This window comes from Vulpes vulpes, chromosome 3, assembly GCF_048418805.1.
Source record: "Vulpes vulpes isolate BD-2025 chromosome 3, VulVul3, whole genome shotgun sequence".
Taxonomy (NCBI): Eukaryota; Metazoa; Chordata; class Mammalia; order Carnivora; family Canidae; genus Vulpes; species Vulpes vulpes.
The window spans coordinates 105,465,095-105,484,001 of record NC_132782.1 but is presented as its reverse complement, the minus strand read 5'-3'; the positions used below and the strand labels follow the sequence as shown (position 1 = coordinate 105,484,001).

General features: G+C 44.0%; 1 protein-coding gene across 2 annotated transcripts in view; it reads left to right on the top strand.

The window, feature by feature from the left end:
* Positions 1–18,907, top strand: part of SNX29 (sorting nexin 29) — a 534,000-nt gene that overhangs the window by 273,217 nt on the left and 241,876 nt on the right. For both annotated transcript variants that reach the window (XM_072753833.1, XM_072753832.1), the window contains exon 15: positions 1,058–1,164. In XM_072753833.1, the coding sequence (XP_072609934.1) occupies positions 1,058–1,164 (107 nt within the window). The remainder of the gene's footprint in view (positions 1–1,057; positions 1,165–18,907) is intronic.

The window sequence follows — 18,907 nt, the reverse complement described above, 5'->3', positions numbered from 1 at the left end:
GGGTGTCATCACTCAGGGCCATGTTGCCTCTGGGGCCCTAGGTCAGTGTGGCTGATGAAGGCTTAGGGAGGGGGCTGATAGCAGAGCTGCAAGCAGAGCAGGTGCAGGACCCCCATTTTTGCTCAGCCTTTGCCCACTTGGCCATTCTCCCCAAGCTTCCAAATCCCAGTTGCCAGAGGGCTGGCTTTCATGACCATCTCTTCCCACTCTGTAGGGCATCTAGGACTTAGCTCTCCTGGAACACACAGGGAATGGGATCTGCTTAGTGGATGTTTGTTTTTGGACTTGGGGTGGATCCATATTCTTGAGGGACTTCCTTCCTGCCCATGCTCCCCTGGTGTTCTTGGAATTAGCCTGCTTGTTCCGGTCCTAACTTGCTGCTCTTTCTCCACGAAGTGAGCATTTATGGATGTGTCCCTGAAAGGAGGAACACCACCACCCACTGGTGTCTGCTGTGCTAATAATTCTTGCATTGATCTGGGGGCCAGTCTCTTGTTAGGATGTCCTTGAATTGTCATTAGGCATTGATTTTAGAGTTTTTCCTGAAGCTGCCTGGCTTCTGCTCTAAGTACGTTTATAAATGGCAATTCTTAGTGGCTCTATGTGGACTCTGACCCCCCCCCCCCCCCCCCCCCCCCCGCCATTGATGTCGAGCTATAGGCAGGTGAGTGCTGCACTGGGGGAACTTCTTTGTTGGAGAAAGAGAAATTTAACCACTCTAAAGATGGAGGTTCTTTAGTCTTGCCAGTATGTTGCCTGTGTTTCATTGGAATGGGGAGTAGTGATAAGATTATTCCCCAGGGTCGCACGCCTCTGTCTCTGTGACCATTCTTACATTTTTAAACGTAGCTTATTGTTCACATCATTGTACTCATGTGAAAATGTTACAGTGTTGAAGTAATTAGTAATTGTGATTCCCACCCCCGCCCCACCTTAAAAACAGCTTTCTTTATGGAGAAGATATTTGGCAAAGAAGAAAAGATTTTTTTTTTTTAAATGGGAGAATAACTCTGATTACTGCTAAAAATATTTATGGGCTTTCTTTCTTTCCTTAAAGTTGTACCAAATCTTTGGAACGTTGATGGAGAAGTTACAGTCACTGAGCAGAAGCCGGGCGAAGTGGCCGAGGAGCTGGCGAGCTCCTATGAAAGAAAACTCATCGAGGTAAGGCTGGTGGCCTCTGTGCATTCACTCCCAGTGTCGGCTGCTTTGGGGACTTTGCAGAAACAGGTCTGGCCTGTTGTGCTGATGTTAGCATAATCAGACACTGCTCCCCTTGCAGTATCAACAAAACACAAAATAGTAAAAGCATCATACTTGATGAAGAAAACTAAGAAGAGCTGGTTCTTCAGAAATACTAGTGAGACACTTTTGGTGCCTATGGCAAGGAAATGGAGAAAACACAAATATGTCATGTTAAAAATATGAAAACAAATGTACTCTTGGATTTGGAGGAGATTAAAAGCAGGACAGATTATCATAAACAACTTTGTGCTGATAAATGTGCAAATGTGGACTCTTTCCCAGGATAATTATTTATTGTTGATTATCAAAATTAATTGATGATGCAGCCTACTTACCTAGAGGGCACCAAAAACCTGACAGAAAGTTCTAAAAATAAAGGAGTGCCCTTGGAGGTAGCAAACCTAGATGGTTTCATAGAGGTTTCTAGGCAACCTTTCGAGGTATGTACAAACAACCCTTTGCTCTTTGTACTTCCTTAAAGCATTGTCTCTATGTATGTCTGTATTTCTGAATCTTGGTTCCAGTGCGCATCACTCTAATATAACAAAAACTGACAAAGATAGCCTAAAAAAGAAACTATAGACTAGTCTTACGTCTGCATAAATGCATAAAAATTCTGGAAAGGTATTACCCAGTCAAATCCAGTTGTATATGAAAGGACCAGTCCATGTGAAAGTAGGATTTATTTAGAATTTCAAGGATAGCTTAATGTTAGGAAATTCATCAAGTCAGCTTATTAATAGATTAAAGGCTAAACACCAGATACAGATTTTGCCTGATATCAAAGAGTCTTTTCATAGCATTCATCATCCATGTCTAGCAAAAATGCTTTTTTTTTTAATTGAAATAGAGTTGATACACAGTGTTATGTTAGCTTTTAGTAGACAACATAGTAATTTGACAACTCTATGATAAAAATATTCTTGATAAAGGAGAAGGGTGGTACTTTGATAGGATAAAGTGTTTTTTATCACCATATTTAGTTGTAGGCCGGAAGGCTGTTTTCAGTTAGGCAACTAATAGGTGAAAAATATATGTATAGGTGTGTGTATATGTTGTGGTCACATACTGGTGATATCCATTACAAGTCATATATGTTTGTCTACATACATGCATATAAGTGTATAACTATACTTGTGGTGCTTTGTGACCATTCTACAGTAAATTTTATTTTTGAAATTAGAAAAAGGCCTGCCATTGCCGTGGAGACATGCCTGACTTAGGGGTAGGTTTTAGAGGCAGGCCCTTTGAGGAGGAGCCCCCAGTGCTCCTTCTTGGTTCAGGCTGACAGTCTTATTATAGGTCTGTTTGACCTGGTTCCTAATGACCTCCAAAGAAGGGAGTTGAGAAACAATTTGAATTCTAACTCAAGGGAGCTCAAAGGGGGGATGAGCTGGGGTCTTAGCATAATGGGCTAATAGGGGAAGAATTACAAACCAGTATGGAAGGGCCTGGGGATTGAGGGGGACAACTGTCCCCTTAAGGCCTGTCCTCACCCCAGTGCCCATCCTTGCAGCCTCATTCAGTGGGGTCATTGACCAGAGTTGGCTGGTGATGGTGCCAGGTTCTGGCGCATCATTCCATTCTCAGAAAGCCTGGATGGGTAAGGGAATGGGCCTTGTACCCTCAGGATTGTGTTAGCCTGTGTGTTTGTCTCCTCTAGGACCTCAAGTCCCTGGAAGGCAGAGACTGTCTTTTCCCTCTGAATATACTCAGGTACCATTTCTTGGCAAATGGTAAATGCTAAATAATCCTTGAATTGCAAATATTTTTAAGTTATCCTAGGACAGGGGTATCTCCAGTTTATTGAATTAATGAAGAGCTGATGAGCTAGGAAAGGTGGCAGGGTTCTTATCAGAGTGAAAGTAGGTTGGTAGCTTGTGTTCCTTCCGGAAAATCCGGGCAAGGTGTTCAGTTGTAAGGACTTTGTCAGACCTGCCACATATTTTAGAGACTGGTGCTCATGTCCCAGGGCTCCTTTGAGTGTGCTGAGCTCTGCGTTGGGGGCAGGAAGGCAGTGATCCACATGTGGGTTCCTCCGGCCAGAAAGCTGACCTACTCATCAGTGACTCTGGCTCTGAAGGACTTGCGAAGACAGTGACTGGCCATTTGACCCACTGAGCAAAGCACTGTTCATTGGTTGGGTGGGAGGTTGGGAGGTTGATCTGGTATTTTTTGAGTTCCTGCTTTCTATATAGGGAATGGCAAGGACAAAGGTCCTGCATGGGGAAAGAGTTTAGGTTTGAGGACCAGAAAGGAGACCCTCAGGTCTGGAATGGAGCAGACAGGGACAGTGGTGGCATTGTGGCTGCTGAAGTTGGCGGGCCAGATGATGGTGCCTTGGAGGCCATGTCATGGCCATGCTGCCACCTGCTTTGGTGGTGATGGAGTCTCACCATCTCACTGCACAGACTTGAGTGATGTGCAGAGAAGGTGACAGTGTGATGCAAAGTTACTGTCTGATCTGTGTGTGGTGTTGTGCTTGTTAGCTGCTACATCAGAGGGAGTGGTGATTGGAGTGTAAGGGCTTCTCTGGTCAGCCTTAACTTCTAGTCTAGTCCTCTGTGACCTCCTTACCTAGTAGTAAGATTAGTGGCTATAGTCAAGGAGCTGAGAGAGATGGAGCTTGAAGCAGAGATGTTCTCCGTTGCATTTACTCCCCCAGGCTGATTTTTTTCATTATTTTCTGATGGCAGAGTGAGTGGCCAGTGATTTTTCCTCTGTGAATATTATTAGTATCTCATTATACCAAGACTTTGGCTAAACTTAGGTTAGCAGTAATCAAGCTCTTTACAACATTCTTTGTGATGCTCATTTGTCATATTACCAATGGTTAGTTTTTACCAAGGGGTTCTAAACACATGTCCAGTAATGAACATGGGGAGGAAGAGTTGATGCACTTCTTCCATTGCAGAAGGGCAGAAGAAGAGTCATTTTATGTTATAGGACTGTTCAAAGAACCCCAGTGGTTGAATGTCTCTTTTGTGATTCATCCCAATGGAAAAAGATTCTTGAATATTCTTTCTTTAGATGTCTCTGAGAGCATTAACACCACCTTGTCCACCTTCACACACATACACTGCACACTACACATCAGTGTTTGGTGGCCTGACACCTGTACCCCCGACAGCTCAGTACCCAAATTCAGCATTGTAAGACATCTTTTAATGGCTGGGAGAGCATCAGGGACCAAGGATTGGAGATGGAGAGATTGTCCTTGACATCCTATGATGGTTAACTTCTGAAAACAAGAGAAGAGCAAAATGCAGGTGTAGGTTCATCTGGCAGGGGAGAAATACGAATATGAAAGCATGAATTACCCAACAGCCACTGTGATACTGGCAGCTAGCTGTTGGCTGCACACTTATTTCCGTGCGCTGTGCTAAGGCTTTTATGTCTATAAACTCCTGTGATCCTCAGCAGACTTTCTCAAGGAGGATGCCGTTCACAGATGGAGCTTTGAGAAATTGAGTAACATGCCCAAGATTTCTCTGCTTGGTAGAAAGCAGGGCTGGATTCAAATCACCCAGGCTGTCTAGCACCAGAGCACAAACCTGTCTTCTGTCTGTCTGTTCTGGAAGGCCACACTCACAGAAAGAAACAAAAGGGAGACCTGCCAGAAGGGAAGGGACGGTCACTGGCTATGTTGGAGAGAAGGAGTGGAAGTGGAAGGAGGAAGACAGGCAGCAGATAAGCGGGATAGTGCAGCACCAGCAGTTTGCAGCAGTGCTAGGAGGGGACACCCCACACTCTGGCGTACAGCAGGAGGGAGTGAGCTTGTCTGTGCAGGAATAAATAACCTGCTTCTGAAGCAAATGGAATGGAACACCAGGCTGGGAGCTCGAGGGAACTGTAGATGATACCTTTTTAATTGTATATTAATTGCCTAGCACAGTTCCAGCATACAGTAGGAGCTGCATAAATATTGAACAGAATGACAAATCTGTTGAGTGGATTCAGCGGTTCAGTGTAAGGTTTATGAAAAGTGGTAGATGTGACTTTGCAAGTCACGGATTGAGAGGGCGTAGTTCGAGGCACCACTGTAGCTCAGGATAGATATCTAAGGAGAGTTAACATGAGTTCTTTGGGGGGTGGGGGGCAGACTCTTCTCACACTCAATTTCAGGAGGAGTTGTAACCTGGGGAGTCTAGAGAGGACATGGAGGGACAGATGGACAGTTTGAACTGCTTTATCATGTATTCATTGAGGACTTTCTAAGTGGCCAGGCTTTACCTTCCTTCCTCCTCCTTTCATGGCTTTGCCACCCCTAGGAGCAGTAGTAGCACTGATGGTTCCATCAGGTGATTCATGGAAGATAAGGGTGGAAGCAGGTTCTGAAATGGCATTTGCTTACCTAGATTGACTTTTTCTTCTGTTTTAATGGCAATGTCATTGCTGTTTCCTCGGTAGGTAATACTAGCTGTTCATTACCCCCAGGCTGGTCCGAGGTCACCAAGATGGGTAAGATGCAGTCCCTGTGTTTGAGGAGCTCTCAGCCCAGGAGGTGAGGCAGACGCCTCTATTAGGATCATCAGGGAGCAGAGTTGAAATGCAGATGTAGAGTTATGCCTCATGGGGTCCTAGAGCCATGTCCTTACCAACAGTTCTGCAGAGCTCAGGCACTTTATGGGAGCTTCTGGAATCTGTTCCTCCCTTTTTCATTGGGACTGTTAATAATGAAGCTTGGAATTTCTTATGTAAACTTCCCATCTGTCTTGAAGATGTGGACACCAGGGGAAATGTATGTGTTGTCACCAAGGGCTTTGGAGGTAAAAGATAATGGACATGTCCAAGAAGAATGTGTTCTAAGATTCTTCTTTATCTCTTTTAAGTACAATAGCTTTGGTTTAGACTCTTCTGTAGAGATTTTCCCATTCTTCTCCAGCAGTTGTCAAGAAAAAAATGTAAGATGGCAATGGCATTTGGACTTGGATCCTGCATCTTTTCAGCCCTACCTTCTACAGCCTTGTGGCTTGCAGAGCACACCTGCCCCTGTCAAGACGGACTGTGTACAGATTTGTCACTCCCTGCCATGTGTTCCTGGGGGCGCTCCTATCCTAAGTGTTCGTTCCCCCATCAGTAGAATGCAGCCAATGTACATGCTGGCTCGGTCACTTTGAGGATTGAATATAAAGAATCCAGTTCAGTGCCTGTAGTAGACAGGAGGTATCTTTGTGCTTTCTTTTCTCCCTTCAGATTATTATTGTTTTTTTAATGATCCCTCACCACAACTTACTCTCTTGTGGGGAGTAAATCCAAGTCCTCTGCCTTTATTTGACCCAGGGGCAGGAGTGTGCCTGAGCCAAAGCAACAACAACAGTATACGGGAGGCTGTTGATTCAGTAGCAGTGTCCTGCTTACTCTTGTGGCTCCCGTTGAACTTGCCAGAGCTGTTCTGGTTCCAGTCCTTCTGTGAGCCAGTTTCTCCCACTTTCCTCTTTACAGTAATTAGTTTTCATTAGGTTAGAATCTGTTTCTGTTACCTCTAAAGTAGCCTAGCTCATAGGAAGCTTTTATATATACAGCTGGAGCTTGAACAACATGGGTTTGAGCTGTGTGGGTCCACTTACTTGGGAATTTTTCTGACAAATGCAGTATAATACTAAAGGTATTTTTCTCTTAACATTTTCTTTACATTACTTGAAGTATATGGTATGTACAACATACACAATTGGTGTTAGTTGAATGTGTTCTTGATGAGGCTTCTGGTCAATAGTAGGCTATTAGTTGAGTCTTGGGGGAGTCAAAAATTACATGCAGATTTTTGTGTATAGGTAGCACCCCTAACCTCCACGTTGTTCAGGGTTCAGCAGGGACAACTGTGTGTATGAATATGATCAGTAAACAATGTCATTTCCCCTTCCACCCTCTGCTTACCAGGGCTCCTTTATACCTGTCTTTTTTGTACCTAAGTTTTAACTTAAAGCCCCACATCCCTGTCAGTTGTCTATGGGTCTCATGCTTCAATACTACCAGTCCATCCTCTGCAAACAGATCTTTATTTCCTCCCCTGTGTCAGGACTCAGCTAGCTATTGATTGATTTTTCAAATTATAGGATACTTATCATTTACTGTATGAGTGTAGTTAGTCCGTGAATTTTTGCTCATGGGTGAAATAAATGGTATATTAGCAACATTTATTCTCATTATAATGGCAGGTTACTATTAATGGAAAAGTAAGCTGAAGCCAGTAAAAAACACATTCATAATCACATGCTGTAGATAACTGTGAATGTGATCATCATTTCAATAAAACACAAAAGTTCCTGAGGCAGCCGGGACCTTGGGAGCAGTAATACCACCAGCGCTTGCTTCATAAATTGGCACCAGTGGCATCCAGCGCTCTTGATGTATCTGAGAGTCATTTTTATACAAAAGAAGGATGAGCTTTTAAATAAAGGATTAGATCCCATGTAAGGACTCAGGATAAAGAACTCTGAGCTGAGATCCACATTAAACTGATGCTCAAAATGAAAAGCGTGGTGTGACTTTGCTTTTATTATTGTAGTCACAAGATGCTGAGTGATGGAGATCAGGCTCTCACTTCTTGGGAGAAGGGAAAAAAAAAGTTTGTCTCATGAAGCAAAACCGTTGAAGTGCTTGTTAGGTAGGAGCGAAAATTGGTAAGCAAGTGGGTTAGGTGCAGTTCTCACTAAAGGCCCCTTGCTTACAGATCGCCCTCCCCAGGGGATAGGGAACCTGAGAAAGAAACCTTAGCCTCTGGGTCATGCCAGGTGGCCCTACCCAGGTTATCTCTTCCTCTTTCCTTCCCTTTGCTTGACTCCTACACGGATTCCAGTTCGCCTTAACCATACACATGTCACCAGCACAGCTGTTGCTGGCCCTTGAGGGTTGAGGAATTTGGAGATGTGGAGGAGTGACCACGGATCACAAGTTTTCACTGGTGCCATGGGTTTCCAGGCCTCCAGTGTGTCTTTGTTTATGAGTGAACTCATTCCCTGATGATGGTCTCAGAAGAGACAGGCTGTCTCCCACAGGTGGCTCCATCAGTGTTTCTTTTATACCCCCCAAAGGATATTTTTACTCTGGATACTTCAAACCTGTGTAAGAGTGGACAGAAGGTATGAGCTTTCATGAACCCATCCCCCAACCATCGTGAACTCACTGGCCAATCTTGCTTCATCCATACCTCTTTCTACTTTCCCAGCTTCTCATGGTATTGGAAGCAAGTCCAAAGGATGAACTGGATTTCATCTCAAAGTATTTTGGGACATATTTCTAATAGAAGGGTTCCTTATTTATTTTTTTTAAAGGAAAGCACCCTATAATATCACTATTACACCTGCAAGTCAGAAATAACTCCTTAATTCCATCAAATGTCTGCTCAGTGTTCAGATTTCCAGTCCAGACAGATGTTTGAGTAAGGCCCAAGTGGGGTCCATCCTCACACTGTGATTGGTTCATAGTCTCTCTCAATTTACAGGTTTCCCACCTGTATCTTCCCCAGCCCTTTTCCTTCTTTACTTGTAATTTATTAGTTGAAGAAACTGGAAAATTTCTCTCACCACTGTTTTTTGAGGATTATAATGTACCCTGATTTTTCAAATTATAGGATGTTTATCATTTACTGTATGAGTATAGCAACTCCCTGAATTTTTGCTCATGGGTGGAATAAATGGCATCTTAGCAACATTTATTCTCATTATGATGGCAGGTTACTATTAATGGGAAGTAAGCTCAAGCATGAAGCTGGTAAAAGCACTCTGTGATCTGGGCTTTTGGTGACATTTATGTACAGAAACGCAACCAGCAAACAGTGATCACGATGGTGACTGCAGTTAGCATAAATGAAGGGCTTACTCTTGTTTCTAAGCTGTGTACCAATGGCAGTACATTGGGTCATCTCATGTTTGGTACATCCTCACAGGTGAGGAAACTGGGGGCTTGGAGCGAAGACCCCTCTCTGAGGTCATATGGCTTGTGTGTGTAGAGTTGGCATGCGGCCCTGGCGTCTGACTCCTGTACCAGCACGCTTGCCGTGATGCCTCCTGCTGCCTGGCTAGAAACCGGGACCAGGCCTTCCTGGCTGCTTGGCTCTCACTTAGCTCCAAGCAGGAGCTGAGGTGATGAAGGCAGTGACAAGCACACCAGCCATTAGCTTGTCAGATCCCGGGGGAGTTATGGAAGGGATAAGGAGGGATAATAGAAATTAATTCTGACACACACAGTACCTGATACAAGCCTTAGCAACATAAACAAACTGGAGTGCTTGCTCACATGGCAGGCCTGTTCGGGTATGTCTTGTGCTCATCAGATGTCTCGAGTCTGCTCCTAGATGCGTAGATTATCTACCCGGTGCAACAAAGGAGAAATTCCACTCTTGTCTGCATCCCTTCCCACCTGGCAGGTTTTCTTTCTTCCCTCTATCTCCCTGGTCTTTTGGTTACACGTTGCTCCAGGTGGGGCATGCCCAGTATAGGTGACGCCCTTACCCCTGTGTGGCATGTGTGTGCTCCAGGCCTCTTAGCGAGTGTCTTGGCCCGTCTTCCAGTCTCTCTTGTAGACCTTTGGGCCTCTCCTTTCCCATTCCATGGTGGAGTTGCCACCCTCTGTTGATGGTGCTACAGACCCTGCTGCTGGCTCAGTGTCTCCAAGCCATGTGTGCCATTAGGCTCCCAGTTCTGTTAAAGTCTCATTTCCGGTTATGTCTCTCTGATCTGGGAGCCTGGAAGACTTGACAATGAACACATGAACTTCCTTAAACGCCACAAAAAAAGATCCCTTAGTCCTTTCTGGGCAGTAGATAAAAACAGCTGTAATTAGGGTATCTGTTTTTTAGCTTTTCAGACCCACACTGTTCTGGGACTGTTTGATACTTGCTTTCCTCCTTCAGTGGAAAGTGGCTGCTGCTGGTGCTGCTGTTGCTTTTTCTTCTTCCTTTTTTTTTTTTTGTTAGATATTTAATTTTTAATGTTTTCTATAATTTACAAACATATAGCTTCCCATAATTATTATTTTCTTAACCATGATACTGTAATTTTCCTAATCTGTTTTATCTTTTTTTTTTAATTGGCTTCTTGAAGCTACTTCTGGGTCATCAGAAGGAATTGTCTGGTCTTTATAGCATGAGGTCTTCTTGGGGCTGGGCTCAGTGTTGTGACTATGCCAGGTGAAGGCACAGGGGTGTCCCACCCCACCAGTAACATGTAGGCAATGCCACTAGCAGGTGCTATGGTAGTGGGGGCCGAAGGCCAAGACCAGGAGGAGGGAGGCCTTGACTCGATTGCTCCGAGGACCGCATGGTGAAAAACTGCTCCAGGCCTTTGTCCTGCATAAAACTCAAATGGCTCCCTTTTGCACTCAGGTACACCGAAATGTGACAAGTTTTTTTATATATTACCATAAGACGCTACATGTTCTAGCTCTCTTGCCTTTCTCTTGAGACATAGGTCTACTTCCCTCCGAGCTGGTTTTCATTCCGAGATGCGTGTATTCTCTCCAGGCCTGCCCACGGGCTGGTTTTGACCTGGATCTATGTTCCCTCCCCATTTTCCCTGGCTGCTGCCTTTGATCCTTCAGATTGCCTCCTACAAGCTCTCCCGAGTCACCTCACTGCCCCACTGAAGGCCAGATTCAGTTCCCGAGGAGTCTTGTTGGAGCCAGTGTCTGCCCTCTTCGTCCCATCAGTACTATGCTGTGTACTTCCTGGCCTGCCTGTGTCTTCATTTCCTTCCTTTCCCCTCTTCTGTTGTGTGCCCTGATCCCTGCACCTGGCTGGTGCTTAGGTCATGCAGGAGTCTGTCGGTTGTGGGTGGTGGGGACAATGCTGTGTGCTTATAGGGTCTTTCTCACTGCTCTCTGCCGGGACCAAGAGGATGGGGGTGTTTTCCCATCTCCCTTGTGGTCTGGTCAGGACCCTGTGACTGTTGCTGGCTCTCAGGCTGTTAGCAGAAGGTGTGCGTGTCATCTAAGATTGAAGCACAGAAGAGGTGTTGTGAATTTTCTTCTCGTTTCTCCTGCCGTAGTGACCTTGGAAGCAGTATATTCCATGTGGCCTTGCTATAAGACAACACTAGCCCACTACAGACCCAGTGAGAGCAGGAGCAGGCTGAGATGTGTTCAGACCCTGAGCTGTCTGGGTTTGGTTGTTACTGCATGATGCAGCAGCCCACCCTGACTATCCCCAGGAAGAGAATTCCTTAATCCAAGGGATAGTCTGGCTTTCGGTTGACTGAATCGTGTGACATGCACTGTGTTATCAGGCCCCTGTTGCACTCTCTCTGGCCCCTGCCTCTACCATTTTTGGGTTGACCTCCTCTTTAGCGCTGCCCCCTGACCACTCGTGATGGTCACATGTGGCTGTGATAATGCCTGGATGAATGTTCTTCTAGGTTTGAGTTCAGAGGACAAAGCAAGAGTCTGTTTCCATTCCCAGCAAGAGCCTTGAGCTGACTCTGATAGAGACGTTTTAGATCGCAATCTCCCTTTTCAGCCAACTGTAGCTCTTGCTCATGCACTAGGCTGAGGGGAGGGGCCCCATTCACACATGCAGAAGGAAGGTGGGGTGGGGGTGGGGAGGAATGAAAACTGAGACCATTGCTAGACAGGAAATGGGTGCCAGAGAGGCGGTGCCAGCACCCACGTCAGTGCTCAGTGAATGTTTGAATGAATAAATGAAAGAATGAATGACTGAGTGCCAGAAGAGTCAGCACATTGATGACTAAACCTTCGTCCTTGCCCTAGGGGGTTCACAGCTTACTGAGGAGTAAAATAGTACTTTCTAGCAGCAAGGGGTCAGTGAACCAGAACTTTCTAGCAGCAAGGAAGCAGTACAGAAATGAGGTGTGTGTGTGTGTGTGGGGGGGGGGGGGGTTGGCTGTGAGATCTGATAGTGGAGGGGATGTGGTTTGGCTTGTCCTAGAGAAGAGACTCCAGAACTCTTCATTTCTAAGCTGGGCTTTGAAGGCAGAACAGGAATTTGCCAGAGATACTGAGACAGAGGAAAGGCAGTCCAGGGCAATCTGAACAGCAGGTACAGAGATCTGACCAGGTTGTCAGGATGACACTGAGTAACAGGTGATGGGGGCAGAGGCAGAACATCGTCAGAATCTATTAGTACTATCCATTGGTCATGTCTCTCTGAGTCTTTTTCTGCTTAGTTGCTACGATTAATGTCTATTTTTCCGAAAGTGGTAAAATTGGAAAATGTTCTCTTTCCTTGGTCGTCTTCGATCTGCTTCCCCCGACACAGGCGTCCATGGGCTGCCACGCCTCCCAGCCTCTTGCTGCTCTTGGCCCTTTGATAGAAAGCCCCTTGTGAAGCCTAGCTAGCCTTTTCTGACCTGTTCAGGAACATACATAACAGTTTTATGGCTCAAGTCAGGTGTTGAGAGACTTCCATGTCTTAAAAACGCCCTCTAATTTGGTCCTAAGGGACCACCCCTGAAAGCTTCTAGCTTGAACAGTTTGGAGTGGTCTGGCTCAGGTGTAATTGGGAAATATTTTGTGAAAAGCATTGCCTGAGGGTGCCCTGTCATTTTAGAAGTGGGACTCAGCTTCTAATGGCTTGATGTTCTTGTTTGTTTTATTTAAAGGAACTAAAACCTCCTATCACCTGCCTGTTCTCTTGCACCAAGAGGCTGACACAGCACGGTGGCTCTGATGATAGGTTTGTAAAAGGTGGAGGTTCAACCCTCTTGGCTTGTATGTAAAAAGTGCTGCTAATGTCCATCTGAGCAACTTTTCCATGTGGAAGAAGTAGAAGTTTTCCCCAGAGGGACTCCCTCACCTAGAAACGGAGGAGTAAATGAACGGATGGTTAAATACAAAATAATACAATCGATGCCACTTAATGAACACCTATTATGTGTCAAAAACTGGACTGGGACATTACATGCATCCTCTCTTTAATTGGTACAACAACAGCTCAGGAAACTGAGGCTCAGAAAGGTTGAGCAGAGTGTCCTGAGTCATATCTCTTGGGAAGTGACACTCCAGTCCACGACCAGGAGGGACTGGAACCCCCTGCCTTGCTGTTGAGACACAGGTGCCTTTGTGTGTGAAGGTGTCCCCTTGTTGGAGGTTTAGCTCCCCATTTGTTTCCTGACACATTTTATGACAGTCTTCTTTTTTTAAAAAATAAATTTATTTTTTATTGGTGTTCAACTTATCAACATACGGAATAACACCCAGTGCTCATCCCGTCAAGTGACCCCCTCAGTGCCCATCACCCAGTCACCCCCACCCCCCGCCCTCCTCCCCTTCCACCACCCCTAGATTGTTTCCCAGAGTTAGGAGTCTTTATGTTCTGTCTCCCTTTCTGATATTTCCCACACATTTCTTCTCCCTTTCCTTATATTCCCTTTCACTATTAATTATATTCCCCAAATGAATGACAACATACACTGTTTGTCCTTCTCCGACTGACTTACTTCACTCAGCATAATACCCTCCAGTTCCATTCATGTCGAAGCAAATGGTGGGTGTTTGTCATTTCTAATGGCTGAGTAATATTCCATTGTATACATAAACCACATCTTCTTTATCCATTCGTCTTTCGATGGACACTGAGGCTCCTGCCACAGTTTGGCTATTGTGGACATTGCTGCTAGAAACATCGGGGTGCAGGTATCCCGGCGTTTCATTGCATCTGTATCTTTGGGGTAAATCCCCAACAGTGCAATTGCTGGGTCGTAGGGCAGGTCTATTTTTAACTCTTTGAGGAACCTCCACACAGTTTTCCAGAGTGGCTGCACCAGTTCACATTCCCACCAACAGTGTAAGAGGGTTCCCTTTTCTCCGCATCCTCTCCAACATTTGTGGTTTCCTGCCTTGTTAATTTTCCCCATTCTCACTGGTGTGAGGTGGTATCTCATTGTGGTTTTGATTTGTATTTCCCTGATGGCAAGTGATGCAGAGCATTTTCTCATGTGCGTGTTGGCCATGTCTATGTCTTCCTCTGTGAGATTTCTGTTCATGTCTTTTGCCCATTTCATGATTGGATTGTTTGTTTCTTTGGTGTTGAGTTTAATAAGTTCTTTATAGATCTTGGAAACTAGCCTTTTATCTGATAGGTCATTTGCAAATATCTTCTCCCATTCTGTAGGTTGTCTTTTAGTTTTGTTGACTGTATCCTTTGCTGTGCAAAAGCTTCTTATCTTGATGAAGTCCCAATAGTTCATTTTTGCTTTTGTTTCTTTTGCCTTTGTGGATGTATCTTGCAAGAAGTTACTGTGGCTAAGTTCAAAAAGGGTGTTGCCTGTGTTCTCCTCTAGGATTTTGATGGAATCTTGTCTCACATTTAGATCTTTCATCCATTTTGAGTTTATCTTTGTGTGTGGTGCAAGAGAGTGGTCTAGTTTCATTCTTCTGCATGTGGATGTCCAATTTTCCCAGCACCATTTATTGAAGAGACTGCCTTTCGTCCAGTGGATAGTCTTTCCTCCTTTATCGAATATTAGTTGACCATAAAGTTGAGGGTCCACTTCTGGATTCTCTATTCTGTTCCATTGATCTATGTGTCTGTTTTTGTGCCAGTACCACACTGTCTTGATGACCACAGCTTTGTAGTACAACCTGAAATCTGGCATTGTGATGCCCCCAGCTATGGTTTTCTTTTTTAAAATTCCCCTGGCTATTCGGGGTCTTTTCTGATTCCACACAAATCTTAAAATAATTTGTTCCAACTCTCTGAAGAAAGTCCATGGTATTTTGATAGGGATTGCATTAAACGTGTAAATTGCCCTGGGTAACATTGACATTTTCACAATATTAATTCTGCCAATCCATGAGCATGGAATACTTTTCCATCTTTTTGTGTCTTCCTCAACTTCTTTCAGAAGTGTTCTCTAGTTTTTAGGGTATAGATCCTTTACCTCTTTGGTTAGGTTTATTCCTAGGTATCTTATGCTTTTGGGTGCAATTGTAAATGGGATTGACTCCTTAATTTCTCTTTCTTCAGTCTCATTGTTAGTGTATAGAAATGCCACTGATTCCTGGGCATTGATTTTGTATCCTGCCACGTTACCAAATTGCTGTATGAGTTCTAGCAATCTTGGGGTGGAGGCTTTTGGGTTTTCTACGTAGAGTATCATGTCATCGGCGAAGAGGGAGAGTTTGACTTCTTCTTTGCCAATTTGAATGCCTTTAATGTCTTTTTGTTGTCTGATTGCTGAGGCGAGGACTTCCAGTACTATGTTGAATAGCAGTGGTGAGAGTGGACATCCCTTTCTTGTTCCTGATCTTAGGGGAAAGGCTCCCAGTGCTTCCCCATTGAGAATGATATTTGCTGTGGGCTTTTCGTAGATGGCTTTTAAGATGTTGAAGAATGTTCCCTCTATCCCTACACTCTGAAGAGTTTTGATCAGGAATGGATGCTGTATTTTGTCAAATGCCTTCTCTGCATCTAATGAGAGGATCATATGGTTCTTGGTTTTTCTCTTGCTGATATGATGAATCACATTGATTGTTTTACGAGTGTTGAACCAGCCTTGTGTCCCAGGGATAAATCCTACTTTATTCATGGCGAATAATTTTCTTAATGTACTGTTGGATCCTATTGGCTAGTATCTTGTTGAGAATTTTTGCATCCATGTTCATCAGGGATATTGGTCTGTAACTCTCCTTTTTGGTGGGGTCTTTGTCTGGTTTTGGAATTAAGGTGATGCTGACCTCATAGAATGAATTTGGAAGGACTCCAGCTCTTTCTATCTTTCCACACAGCTTTAGTAGAATAGGTATGGTTTCTTCTTTAAATGTTTGATAGAATTCCCCTAGGAAGCCATCTGACCCTGGACTCTTGCGTCTTGGGAGGTTTTTGATGACTGCTTCAATTTCCTCCCTGGTTATTGGCCTGTTCAGGTTTTCTATTTCTTCCTGTTCCAGTTTTGGTAGTTTGTGGCTTTCCAGGAATGCATCCATTTCTTCTAGATTGCCTAATTTATTGGCGTACAGCTGTTCATAATATGTTTTTAAAATCATTTGTATTTCCTTGGTGTTGGTAGTGATCTCTCCTTTCTCATTCATGATTTTATTTGAGTCTTCTCTCTCTTCTTTTTAATAAGGTTGGCTAATGGTTTATCTATCTTATTAATTCTTTCAAAGAACCAACTCCTGGTTCTGTTGATCTGTTCCATAGTTCTTCTGGTCTCGATTTCGTTGAGTTCTGCTCGAATCTTTATTAACTCTCTTCTTCTGCTGGGTGTAGGATCTATTTGCTGTTTTTTCTCTAGCTCCTTTATGTGTAAGGTGAGCTTTTGTATTTGAGTTCTTTCCAGTTTTTGAATGGATGCTTGTATTGTGATGTATTTCCCCCCTCAGGACTGCTTTTGCTGCATCCAAAGATTTTGAATGGTTGTATCTTCATTCTCATTAGTTTCCATGAATCTTTTTAATTCTTCCTTAATTTCCTGGTTGACCCTTTCATCTTTTAGCAGGATGGTCCTTAACCTCCACGTGTTTGAGGCCCTTCCAAACTTCTTGTTGTGATTTAGTTCTAATTTCAGGGCATTATGGTCTGAGAATATGCAGGGGATGATCCCAATCTTTTGGTATCGGTTCAGACCCGATTTGTGACCCAGTATGTGGTCTATTCTGGAGAAAGTTCCATGTGCACTTGAGAAGAATGTGTATTCAGTTGAGTTTGGATGTAAAGTTCTGTAGATATCTGTGAAATCCATCTGGTCCAGTGTTTCATTTAAAGCTCTCGTTTCTTTGGAGATGTTGTGCTTAGAAGACCTATAGAGGGTAGAAAGAGCTAGATTGAAGTCACCAAGTATAAGTGTATTATTATCTAAGTATTTCTTCAGTTTGGTTATTAATTGGTTTAAATATTTGGCAGCTCCCACATTCGGGGCATATATATTGAGGATTGTTAAGTCCTCTTGTTGGATAGATCCTTTGAGTATGATATAGTGTCCCTCTTCATCTCTCACTATAGTCTTCGGGATAAATTTTAATTTATCTGATATAAGGATGGCTACCCCTGCTTTCTTTTGAGGACCATTCGAATGGTAAATGGTTCTCCAACCTTTTCTTTTCAGGCTGTAGGTGTCCTTCTGCTAAAATGAGTCTCTTGTAGACAGCAAATAGATGGGTCCTGTGTTTTTATCCAGTCTGAAACCCTGTGCCTTTTGATGGGGTCATTAAGCCCGTTCATGTTCAGAGTTACTACTGAAAGGTATGAGTTTAGTGTCACTATGATATCTATTCAGTCCTTGTTTTTGTGGATTGTTCCACTGAACTTCTTCTTAAAGGGGAATTTTAAGAGTCTCCCTTAAAATTTCTTCCAGAGCTGGTTTGGAGGTCACATATTCTTTCAGTTCCTGCCTGTCTTGGAAGCTCTTTATCTCTCCTTCCATTTTGAATGAGAGCCTTGCTGGATAACGTATTCTTGGTTGCATGTTGTTCTCATTTAGGACCCTGAATATAACCTGCCAGCCCTATCTGGCCTATTAGGTCTCTGTGGAAAGGTCTGCTGTTACCCTAATACTTCTCCTAAAAGTCAGGAATTTCTTGCCTCTTGCTGCTTTAAGGATCTTCTCTTTATCTTTGGAATTTGCAAGCTTAACTATTATATGTCGAGGTGTTGAATGGTTTTTATTGATTTTAGGGGGGGATCTCTCTATTTCCTGGATATGAATGCCTGTTTCCCTTCTCAGATTAGGAAAGTTTTCAGCTAGGATTTGTTCAAATACATATTCTGGCCCTCTGTCCGTTTTGGTGCCCTCGGGAACCCCAGTTAAACGTAGGTTTTTCTTCCTCAGGCTGTTGTTTATTTCCCTTCATCTGTCTTCATGTTTTTTTAATTGTCTCTTTTTTCCTCAGTTTCCCTCTTTGCCATCAACTTGTCTTCTGTCACTCACTTGTTCTTCCACCTCGTTAACCCTCGTCATTAGGACTTCTAGTTTGGATTGCATCTCATTCAATTGATTTTTAATTTCTGCCTGATTAGCTCTAAATTCTGCAGTCATGAAGTCTCTTGAGTCCTTTATGCTTTTTTCTAGAGCCACCAGTTGCTGTATAATAGTGCTTCTGAATTGGCTTTCTGACATTGAATTGTAATCCAGATTTTGTAACTCTGTGGGAGAGAGGACTGTTTCTGATTCTTTTTTTTGGTGAGGTGAGGTTTTCCTTCTAGTCATTTTGCTCAATGCAGAGTGGCCAAAAATAAGTTGTATTGGGAAAAGGAGAAAAAGGAGAGAAAGAAGGAAAGAAAAGAGAAAAAAAAGAAAAAAAGGAAGAAAAAAAGAAAAAAGAGAAAAAGAAAAAGAAAGAAAGGAAAAAAAGGGTGGGGGAAGCAAACAAATCAAAAAGCAACAACAACAACAACAACAACAACAACAACAACAAAAACAAAAAAAAAAAACACGGGGGAGCATCTTCTGATTCTGTATACTTTACGTCCCTTGACTTCCCCTGTAACTGGTCCGTCTACCTGGTCTTCTGGGGGAGGGGCCTGCTGTGCTGATTCTCAGGTGTTAGCACTTGGGGGAGCTGCTCTGCCCCTGCCTGGTGCAGGGCTCAGTGGGGGGTGTTTACCCCGTGAGGCCCCAGGAGGAACAGCCACAGTGGCGGGGGCAGCTCTGGGACCCTGGAGTCAGCTCCCGCAGTAGCTCCGGGGCTCTCCGTCTGCAGGGCCTGGAGGCTCCGGGGCGGGGCCGCTGATCTGCTCAGCTTGGGCAGGAGCGTCCTTGCTGTCCTG